The sequence below is a fragment of the Hirundo rustica genome, chromosome 3, assembly GCF_015227805.2.
Source record: "Hirundo rustica isolate bHirRus1 chromosome 3, bHirRus1.pri.v3, whole genome shotgun sequence".
Lineage (NCBI taxonomy): Eukaryota > Metazoa > Chordata > Aves > Passeriformes > Hirundinidae > Hirundo > Hirundo rustica.
Window position 1 is genome coordinate 24,204,343 of NC_053452.1, and position 12,225 is coordinate 24,216,567.

The 12,225-nt window shown below is 38.5% G+C and overlaps 1 protein-coding gene across 2 annotated transcripts in view; it reads right to left on the reverse strand.

Moving 5' to 3' along the window:
• HHAT (hedgehog acyltransferase) overlaps positions 1 to 12,225 on the reverse strand; it is a 151,253-nt gene that overhangs the window by 57,413 nt on the left and 81,615 nt on the right. The window contains exon 11 of one of the 2 annotated variants that reach the window (XM_040060444.2): positions 1,394 to 1,538. In XM_040060444.2, coding sequence (XP_039916378.1) covers positions 1,394 to 1,538 — 145 coding nt within the window. Of the gene's footprint in view, positions 1 to 1,393; positions 1,539 to 12,225 lie in introns of those variants that run through there. The other variant, XR_005700262.1, reaches the window with a different exon arrangement.

Consider the following 12,225-nt stretch of genomic DNA (forward strand, 5'->3'; position numbering starts at 1 on the left):
AAAACCAAATCTAGAAAAACAATCAATAATTGGTTCTGGTTTAATTAAATATTGTTATACTTGATAAACTAATGTCCTTCATCAGGACAACTGCTAACCCTTCTAACAAGGAAGGCACACTTTCTTGATGTACATTCTCATATAATATATAAATTGCATGACGGAAATAATTTGTATGGAGCTATAAACCTGAGATAGAAAACTTCACTAGTCCTTTTTTTCTTTTAATAAATAAGAAGAGATGTGTAAATTTACTTTCAACCTTTTCTCTCAGCTCATTTTCTACTATTAGCCAACTAACTGGAAGGAAACAATTTAAGAGAAAATGAAGCCTTTCAAAAAAACAGAAAACAAGTATTTTATGCTTTAAAGAACAAAAGCTAATACTTCCTCTTTCCTTTTCTGTATTAGCAAAAAGCTTCACTTTATTTCATGCTAAAAATATTCCCTTCTTCAAGCTCTTTGAATGTTTGGGGTTTTTTTCCTCTGGTTTAGAAGATATATTGTTCCACTCATGTACATAACTTACTCTTTAAGATTTCCACTATTTTGGGATGCTTAAGTAGGATCTTGGAAATCCAGGGCTGATTTCTAAGCCATTGAAAGGAACAAGAGGAGAAAACACTGCAATAGACAGTGGTGGTCTTTTCAAGAGAGCACTTCTGGGCACAGAAGCCTTTAAGAACTTCCCTCAAGAGGAAGAAATATTCCTCTACAAGATCTTCATTTGACTGGCAGCATTAAGAACCTAAAAAGAAAAGTGGTCCTACTTACACTGACCTCTGGCAAAAAAATTAAAGCTCAACATGCCTCCTGAGTCAGCTCAGAGCACAATGTCCCATACTGCTTATTCAGCAGCACCACAGGCTGATACTGTCACCCAAGTTCCTCTGTCCCCACACTTGCCCTCTATAGTCAGCAGGTCCCTAAACTGAAATAACATTCACAAAAAAACCAAAAAACCAAAAAAACAAAACAAAAAAAAAAAAGCCACTAATTGCTCAATTATGCTGTGTTATCTTACCCACTAAGAGTCCACAGAATATATAGGGTTGGCTTTAGTAGATCTCTCCTTACTGATGTGTGTGAAATTCAGAGTGGGGAAAATATATTCAACTCGGTAACTTGTCACACATTTATTACTTGATCTTCAGTGATTTCACTTGACAGAGAAGTCTGACAGCCCCCCTTCTAGATCTGAATGGGAGAAAGGCAAGGTTTCCTTGTAGTCGTGCAGCCTGCAGAGTTATCTAAATTTTCTGATTTTTGATAGTTCTGACCAGAAAAAACTTAACTCCCAGTTAGTCCCACTGAGAGAAAAACCTGGCTCAGCCCACCCAAGGTAACATTTGGAACATTCTGTTATCTAGAAAGCACATAAAAATAAACTTGCCTTCAATAAAGATCCTGTTCCAGTAGATTTTTCCAACTTGATTTCCTCCAAGAAATATTAGATTTGATAAAATCAGCATTGAAGTGCTAACAGATGCTAGGACAGCATGAAGTCGACGACGAAATCTTGGCGAGAAGAAACGTTCCTGAGAGGCGAAACAAAAGGTGCAGATGAAGTTAACAATCCCTGCAAATTTTCAAGCAGCATTAGAAAAAGACATTGCCATTACAACAAAAAACTTTCATACAGAAATTCAAACCCTTACAGAACAGATCCCACAGATTTTTAAATATCTAACATCTCACTTGAATGCCATTCAAGCTGGAGTAAGGCTTCCTGATTAGAGCAGTCTTAAATCATAGTTATGGCTGGAAGTGACCTCCGGAGGTTACTTAGAAAGATCAAAGTAGAGTCAGCTAGAGAAGGCTGCTCAGGGCTGTATCTGTTTGGGTTTTCAATATCCACAGTGATGAAGGCTGCCCAACCTCGCTGGGCAACGCCTCACAATAAAAGAGATTTTTTTGTGTGTTTAAATATGTTTTTATGTTTAAATTGGATTTCAGTCTGTGCCCCCTGCCTTTTGTCCTGTCAGTGAATACCACTTAGAAAAGTCTGCATTATTTGGTATATATATTTATATATATACATGGAGATATAGATATAGATATATATATATATATACACACATGGATAAGATTCCCCTGAACCTTCTCTCCTCCAGGCTGAACAGTCCCAGCTCTCTCAGCTTCTCCTCCTACAGCAGAGGTTTCAGTCCCTTTACTATCAGTCCCTTGGCTGGACTCACTCCAGCATGTCCATGTCCCTGTTGTGGGGAGCCCAGAATGGGACACAGTTCGATATGTTCAGTGGATTCATTCTCATTTTACAAAATATGCTCCTTGATTAATTTTTGCTGACAGATGTGAGCAGTAGCAGTGTGCTTCTAGGGTAGGTGATAGTTCCATTAGGATCCAATATAGAGCAAAGCACTTCAGTACACAGCAAACAGCATCAAACAACTTCAGAAGTCATTAATCCTCTAGCTGATTAATAAGCAGATTAGATCTGGTTATAGCAATGACTCTTAACAAATAGATACCTCTAAAAAATGGTCCACATATACATGCAATCTCAAATTTTCTTTTCAGGGTAAATGTTACTGCTCCTGTCCAGAAGTGTAATTATCCAGATTTTGGTACTGCTGTTCTAATGATACAAGTAAAGTAGGTCTCTCTCCACCATATACTAGTTTACATTTTTCTGAATCTGTATTTTGCATTATCACCTGAGGTGTGAGTGCAGCACAGAGGCTGCCAGAAGATGGTAAAAGAAGGATGAAGAAGTTTTAGCTTCCTCTATTATTCAGTTGCTAGAGGAAAATTTTAAGAACATTACAGCACTTCACCAAGATATATTGTCTCATTACTACACAAGGAAAAGTATCCTGTACATTGTGGCCCTAGGCTGAAAGCCTCTGTACATAGTGCTTGAATTTACAAAAGATTGAGTGCTTTGTGAGAAGTGATGAGCATTTTCCAGGGCATGGAAAATAAGGGAATAAAATCAGGGGCTGCTCAGACTTCATGTCATAAATGGTGATATTGCAGAAAAAAAGTCTGGTGACTGCAGCATTAAATTTACAAAAAAAAAAAAAAAAAAAAAAAAAAAAAAAAAAAAAAAAAAAGAAGAAGCAGCAGTAATTAATCTTTAATAGCTACAGGCAGACCAGAATACATGCCAGATACCTGAAACAACATAAGCACATGCTCAAAACACACCTAAAAATACATTTCCAGACAATTAAATTGATCCTTCTGTAAGCGTCAAAACAAATGTTTCAACTGCTAGATTATAAAGAGACAAATCTTCAAATAAATGACAGTTACAGGCATAGAAATACAATTTCAACATATTACTGCAAAGTAATCTCTGGGAAATTGAACGTTAGCCTTGGTCAGAACTATATCTGGTATATGAATCAGTCTGAGTCAGCACAAAAATGAGGACCAACATGGTTTAAAGACAAGTGCTCTGTATCAGTCAGTATGTACAACACAGCAATAGCCAATCTTCCACACAATGCTATGAAAAATAGTCATGTATGAAGAGACTGAGATTATTCTCTGAAAATTCTGGATGAAAACTAGGGCATGATAGGAGAGAGGTAGAGAATATAACAATTATATAAATATTCACAGACACAGACAGCTGAGTTAAGGAAAGGACTTTTTCCCTTTCTAGTACTTCACATCTCCAAAGCTATCCAAGGACTTCCAATACATTCTCCTTCTGTTCACACACACATAGAGGACAGCTTAAGTTTGTCTCTTCCTGAAGGCATAGTTTGAATGTATGGTCCCACACATGAAAAATATATGCCTTTTCAGAATGTGTAAGTGTAGGCACACAGAAAAAAATGTTTGAAATCTTGCTATGAAATCCACGTTAACAGCAAAGTTTAAATAAGGGCAAGTTATGATCATGCTAGCTTGAATTAACCGGCAGCTCAAATAGTGCATTTTATATCATCAGATCTACCTTTCACTCTCCCTTTGTCTATCAAACTTACTTGTCAACTCTAAGGAAAAAAACAGTTTTAATTAAGAAGGGGAAAAAAAAAATCACCTGCTAAAGCAGTACAAAGAGTTGGAGATGGACAACCCAACAGACAGCTGGTGTTTAACTGCATTTTCCATCAAGGTACTGATCAGACTTGGTAAGTTTCTAAACTTTGCCTGTTTTACAGCCCAAAGCAGTACAATTAAAACAACATAAATAGCTAAAAAAGCTCTGCTACCTTTTTTTTTTTTTTAATGAATGCAGTTACTAAAAAAATAATTTTAACTGTCACATATAATACATCACCTTTTACAGAAGTGCTGCACATTAAACAAGGCAAGTTGAATGTAGTATAGACCATAAAAGCCCTTAGCCATTTATAAGGTATAAAGGAGCAGTTTATGACAGACACAGTTTAGACAATCACTGAATCTTCACTGGGTTTTGCTGCAGCTAATTTCCATTAGCTTTGCTAGGCACTGATCCAAAAAGCAGTACACATCTTCCTGACAGTCTTTGATGTCAATGCAGATTTTATTCGGCTGCTATGAAAGTAAAAAAGAAAACTTTCTTTAAACATCTCCAGCCATCTAGAATAAGATAACTAGGAAAGTACCCAAGCAGGTAGCGTGCTCAAATTAATATATTGGAAGCATTATCTAGCAATGAAAAAGAAATTAGGTTGGTCTAGATAACCCATTACAACAATTTTATTTAAATAGCTACAAGCTTGCAGATTTTGTGAATGTACAGCAAGTTGTTTACATCAAAGAAAAATTTAAAGAACTCTCCACACCCACAACTCTTCATTAAGCTATTTAATGCTTTTAACAATATGCTCCATTACAGCAATATAAACAACTGCTATGGATTTGTGGCATTTCTCTGGATTTTTCTGCTGTCTTTCTCCTCTTTCTTGTTGGAAATACAGCCAGACAATAGAGTGGCAATCCTGTGTTAAAATGACAATAAAACCATGGCTGCCTGGCTGAAACCCTGATTTGCATCCCTCTTCATTGCTCCATCTTATAATCTCACATCGACACTTTACCATACTTTACTTTTAGTAATCACAGCATCCCCACCTCCCCCACACACTGTGAAATAAATGGACTGTAGCACTTAAACTACACAAAAAAACCCATAGACATACTGTCATGATACTCAGCCTAAATGCATGCAGCATGACATAGAAGGTGACTAGTAAAACATTGGCTCAGGCAACCATTCCTGGAACTGAACGGAGTTTGGGTTATTATTCCAAACCTATTCTGGCTGAACATGAAGATTAGCCTCAGACATTTTTGCCAGATATTGGAAAAAAAAAATCCCTCTACACATTGTTTGGTCTAGCAAAATTGGCTGCCATCAGAGCTCTCCCAACTTTGCAGCCTTTGCAGCCATCTTACAAAAATAAATGATACTATCATGTAGTGGGGTACCTTGACAAGCAAATCTTACGTGTTTGCGAGTGGAGGAGGAAGACAGGCGTGAAAAGAAATTGCATGGTCCAAACATTTCTATTCCTAAATCCAGCTCCACTTATACATGCATTTCATATTTAGCCTCTAAGAGAAAACCAAGGCAGAAATGGGAAGCTTGTATAATGATTGTCTCTTGAGAGAGCTGATGAAGGACAGACAACACACACCAGAACAGATAATTTAGGTGAGAATTAAGAGTTAAGGTACAGGACATGGTGGAATCTTGAGTTAGAGAGAAGATACTTATTTAATTTGCTATGCAAGTTAACTACACCACTGTGAGCACAAAATGCACAAACATGGCAGGAGAAGTGGCTTCAGGCAGCAGGGCAGAATTTAAAGGAACTTCTCTCTAGTGTCAGTTAGAGCTCCCTACAGCAAATTTGCATTTTTACAGGACTGTTCATAATGATATCACTGAATGGTATGCAAAGATTAAATTGAGAGCCCAGGTAAATGCATTTATTTCTCCAAGCTAGCCAACAACAGAGAAAACACTGTGAGGAAGATTGACCAGAATAAGTAATCCAGCCTTCCAGATGGAAGCTGGCAGCGACAGGACAAGTCACATGTAGTGACAGGACGAGAGTGACTTCAAACAGAAAGAGTGTAGCTTTAGACTAGTTATTAGAAAAACACTGTTTACTGTAAGGGTAGTGAGGCACCGGTTGTCCAGAGAAGTTGTGGATGTCCCATGCCTGGAAGTGTTCAAGGCCAGGCTGGAAGGATCTCTGAGCAACCTGATCTAGTAGAAAGTGTCCCTGCCCATGGCAGGGGGTTGGAACTAGATGATATTTAAGGTCCCTTCCAACTCAAACTATTCTATGATTCCATGAAGTTGAGGAGACACTTAAAACTGAATTCTGTACAGCAGTCAAAACCAGATAGTCCTATACACAATATCACACTGAAGTTTTTTACAGAAATAGATTCCTCAGTATTTTATCAGGGAAGCAATCCTACATTTTCCTACATCAACAAACTCTTAAACTTTTTCTAGCAAAAGTGGTGGTGATTTGGCATATCACAAAGGCTCGTCATTGAGAGGGCCACCAAATCCAACTGCAGTGGCTTGTTCTGGGAGCAGGTCTCAAGCACCACGCTGGGTTAGGGAGGGCTCAGGAACAGGGGCACATGTTTGTGACCATGCTGCAAACCGAGCTTGATGACAGAGTGACAAGTAGTAGGAAGTCTCCCCTGACAGACATTAGCTGGTAACTTCTCGGCAAACACTTATAAGATGGAAAACATCTATGTGTGCTGCATTTGCAAAACATCTCATTTATAGAGCTGTTCTGGGACAGATTAAAGAAAACTTCTCCATAAAGTCAGTGACGTTATTGAGCTTGCTTGTACTAAAAATACTTTAACAAGTTCCATGTAAAGGAATTAAATTTTGTGCAATTTAAGCAAGAGTCTACCTTCATGGAGTAAAACAGAGATTCACAACATTTATATCTTTATGCACAATTCATTCAGAGAATTGATGATCCAAGCACATGGCAAAACAAGAGTGTATGACAAAATTGGAGAAGCAGCTGAATTATTTCTTATGTGAACATATGCACTGTGGAAGAAGACTGTCAAATACTATGACCAGAGTGACATGAAACATACTCGATACTACAAACTGCAAAACTAGAAATCACATTATTCTATTTGCATCTGCCTTTGTTTTTTAAGGACCAAGACAATCTGGAATAACTTTTAGAAGATATTTCTTTTTTTTAAAAGCATACAATATTTTATTATTATCTGTTCTAGAGACTTCATTCTCTCCCACTCAAACCTATCAGCCAAATAAGACATAGAAACTACAGTATTTGTTGTGTTGAAGGAATAGAGGAAATTAACTACCATAAAAATAACACCGAGTCCTGAATTATCTTTCATTGCCTCTCCTAGTGTATGAGAGGAGACTAAGTGTGCTCCCTACAATTCCATCTTTACAATTTCCTCAAGGTTTTTATTAGACAAACAATGCTTAAAATCTGATTCAACACTGACTCATCTTTACGTCACAAAACCTAAATTAAATGTTCTTTGCAATGGTCTGTTATTTAGGGTTTACAAAGACTTTTTGGGGGGATGGATGGGTAAAATGTTTGTGAGTAAAGCTGCCCAGGACAGGAGGGATACAGGTGGTGTTCCTACACATATCAGCAAAGAGCTTAGAAAAAGTCTCAAAGTTCCTTTTACTAGCGCAATTTTCTGAGCTTCAGTTTTCACCCTCCATTGTACCCCAACTAAAGGATAAGCCCCTGTCACAACTTCCATACTTCTCTACAGAAGGGATACCACCCAGTCAATCTTAAAGGTGCCAGCCCTCCTCAAGTCCTTTCTTTTTGAAAATGTGCTCAGGTAAATGACAAGCCAAGTCTTCAGTGCCCCTGAACCCCAGGAATCGCCATATCGCAAGAGTGAACACCCCAATACATATCCTGAATCTGGGTCATCCGCAATGCAGCCATTTGCCAAAAATAACGGGACAGCAGAAAAACAGGAGCATGGGTGAAAAGCTGAAAGAGAGCGAGGAGCAGATGGGACAGTGGGAAGGAAGGCGACACATCCTGACTAACAGTTACCGGCTATTTTATCTATCTGCAGTTCAGCACACTGAAAATGGAGGGCAGGGTGTGACTGAGCAGCTGGGGGAGCAGATGGGACGGAGGAAAGGCTGAAAATTGTGACAAAGCTCTGCCAAACAGAATGTCAATTTATTTAATTTTTAAAGTGAGCAGTAGAAATAAAGATGGGTTGGGTCCAAGCAATGGAGCATCTTATGTTTGTTAATACACATTGTCAGTGGGCAATGGGTTATAGTGACGAAAGTGTGTTTGGGAGACTGCAGAAACAAAGGGAGGGACTACGTGTGCTCATTAATGATAGTAGATCATGCCTGAAGATCAACAGGGGCTAGGGAAAGGCAGCTCATGAGAGATTGACATCTCAATATGGTACACATTCCTGCACTCTGAAGCTGAGGGACAGATGTTCAACAGAGTAAGAGTAGAGACTGTAGCAGAGAACAGAAGAGCAACAAAAATAGAGAATTTTGGTTGAACGCAAGTACAAAATATTACTTCATGAAATAATCTAAAAGAAACTGTGGAATCCCCAGGGCTGCAACGTACCAAGATAAGAATAGTCCTGCAAGAGGAAAGTGAACAAGATGTGCTACCAGATCTTATCCATCAATAGCTTCCACACTAAATAGAATAACAAATTTACTTCTTCATGAACATACACTGTACCCTCCAGTAATCATGGCAATCATTCCTGTTTGTTCTGTTCTTCACCTAACTCTAACCCAGAAACATCCCTTTTACTTCAGTTTGCTTAATTTTTCTGGCATTTCATTTTGCTTGCAGTTTTTCCCTCCCTTCTACCCAAGCTGAACTGCGGCATGAGGTCATATTCCATTTCTTTTCAGGGTATATACTTTCCTTCCAAAGCAAAGTTAAAAATTAGCTCCTGGAAGGTTCATACACGAAAGCAGGAACTGACAGCATTTTTCCAAGAGACAGGATGATACAAGCAACCTGTAATTCCCTACATAACTCCTATAAAAAGAGGACCACACAATTAAAATCAAGCAGCTGTCAGTTAAGATCTATTTTCACAAATAGAACTTGATTCTGAATTTAGGAATAAATGCTATATATAGTATTTGAGAAGATACTCATCTTCTCTATTGATGTCTTACTAAACATTCACTCAACAAAACGCTGTCTTGCACTAGCACCATTTCATTTTTAGATTTTCCAAAAGATCTACATTTATAGCATCTCTCAGCAAACAGCCAACTCCCCCTTCTGTTTGAAGAAAGCCTCCTACCAGCTCGTAAGTATCCACTACACTTACAGATGCATGTGTGAAAGTTTGACATACACACAAGGAAATTTCTGTACTTCTACATTTAACTCTTCACTCTCAAAGAACCTGCCCATTTATTCTTTTTTAAGTGGCAGCTTGTGAAAAGTGCAGAATGAACAGCACTGAAATGCACCATCCTCTTTTCTATTTTATGTTTTAAAGCAGGGAATTTAGCCATGTAATGGCAGTGTACATACGCCCGTAAATGTGTCTCCACTCTCACTGATTGAAAGATTTGTGCATTCTTCTGTATCCAGGTCCTCGACATCCCTGTTTTTGTTTTTTGGGTTCTCATTCTGCCCGTGCTGATTCTTCTCAGTTCCTGCATCCACATTTTAACATTTCTACCCTTTAAATTGCAATCAAGTTGGAAAGTGGCCCAACTTCACCAATCATTAGTGCTGAATTTTGATCTTGCCCCTTATGACTGTTACCAAATAAATAATACACAGTAATAATCCCTATGGAGACATCTAATAAACACTCAGCAAATAAAGACCATGCTTTCCCTGCAGCAAGGTTCTGTAGCTCAAGGCAGAGCAAGAAGACCAGAGTGCAGCCACTTCTCAGGAATTCAACTCATATTTCTGTAATTGCTGACATCTATTGCCTGGACTAATTTTTGAGACAAACCCCAGAGAGGGGCTGTATTCATGTAACAGTAACAAAGAAACAGATAACCAGCATCATTTTGCCTTGTTTTCACACTGTAGCATGATTTACTTGCTTTTCAAACAGCATTACTGATCAAGCACCATAAAACTACCCAATGTCTCCAAGTGGAAGAGGAAGTAAATAATGCTGGTTGGTGGGAGAAATTGTTTTTTAATAACAACCAAGCAGCTATGCCAGGGGCTTCCCAGCTGATATTGCTGTCTGGAGCAGAGCAGCAATCGTAACAGAAAAACCTCAATGGTTTCTCCACTTCTGGCATCAAAAATAATATTTCTTGCAAAGGTTAGACCAAAAAAAAAAAAAAAAAAGCCTCAAAATGTATAAAACAATAGAACACTATCTCTGAAATATTTCTGCAGTAATTTTTGTCATTCACCCCACAAAAAGTCCGTGTCATACTGCATATGCTTGTCCCTCTACTACATTTTCAGTCTTTGTTACTGAGTTTGAGATGAGGAGTTCCCTCAGCAAAGAAAACCAGTGCCACAAGGCAAGTGTGTGACTGTGTGAGCACTTTTTAGCAGGGCACTCAAACATTATGGGATTTACTTCCATTAAGACAAATGAAACCTTACCACGGAGGGTGGAGAAGAGAGAAGAAAATAAAATCAAGCTAAAGCAGAAACACTGGAAGAATTGCTTGACTCAGAACTATTGCTAGCAAAGCTAGAAGTCACTGGACTGACTAGGATGCATCAGGCAACCCATATTTACCCTTCATAGTCATTCAGCATCTCAGTACAAAACAGCACCTTAACTCAGCTTTCTCCTTCTAAGTACCAAAGACCAGTAGTCACAAATCTGCCCTGGCTAATCTTCACATCTAGAAGAACAAGTTTCCACTGATTTTGTGTGAGAGTATGTCTGCTTTGGATAGTGAAGATTTCTGGTTAGAGAAATTATATGGCTGAACTCAAGGTCAGGGTGAGGAGTAGGGAGTGGGTGGCAAGCCCCTTCCCCTAGTCAGGGTTTTGACGTTATGGTTGGTACCTAGTCTCAAAAATCAATTCTGCATTAGAGAATAAGAGTCTGATTAATGGGATTTGTTCATTCTTAGAAAGTGAGGCAACAAACTCATCACAATTCTACAGCAAGTACATAAAAATGTTATGAAGAAAGTACCGTTGGCAACGTTTGTCACTTAACCAAATCACCATGCTGCAATAAAATATGTAAGAATTACACAAAACTATTGGAAAAAAGAAAAGGTCAGACTGCCTTGATAATAGTAAACAAGTGATATAAATACTTTTTCCACCAAATGCAGTAAGAGGAAGATCAAAGCCCAGTACGTGCTGAAGAACAGCTGTTAGGGTCTTTATTTATTGCAGAGATCTTATTAAAGATTTAATCTTGCAAGGTGGTCAACAAACATACCTCCCTAGAATGACTTCATAATGTTTAGTCAGACCTTGCCCCTACTGAAGAAAGAAACTTTACTTGTTCTCATGGTAGTTTAAGGTGAGTTATACTTTCAAAAAGAAATTATGACAATTAGGGAAATAATGATTCATTTTTCAATGTATATGGGATATATACATTGAACATACATTGTATATGTATATGGTTGTGAAATACAGAAGCGCTTTCATCTTGGTTAGGCTGAATGTGTGCCCTAGCATAGCCTGAGTAATTAATGCATCAGAACCCAGCCGGCTTCTTTGTCTCACTGCTCTTAAATACAAAGGTTCAGTCTGCTGCCCCACACTGTTCATGCACATTTACAAGTGGGAGGTGTAAAGTAGTTGAGCTCCTCCTCTTCCACTTCCTTTCCTTGTCTTTTGTCTCTTACACTGTATTTCTTTGGGTGCTTTTCGGATTCCTCTCCATGAGTCAAAGCATCTAGCAATAAAATAACCCAAGGAAGTAGAGCTTTCTGCTGGGATAAAAAGCTAGATCACCTGAACAAAGATTCCAGCAGGAAGGCGTGAGAAGGAGGAAGTGGTGAGCGTGAGAAGGAGGAAGTGGTGAGACTGCAAGGAAGGGAGGAAAGAGAAATTAAACTTTTCCCCCTTCAACAGCAATGAGCTTTTAGGTCAGCTTAATTCTGTGTGGAACCGGAGCCCAGAGGTCAGGCTAACCAGTCAGAACCTTTCCATGCTCCACACCAGCTGTCTGCAGGATCACTGTACAATGCATAACTTACTATGAATAACTAGACATTTTAATGCAACCAGCAGAACAAATGGGGCAAACAAAATAAAGCAGAGGAAAAAACAAAGCAAACAAACAAAAAAC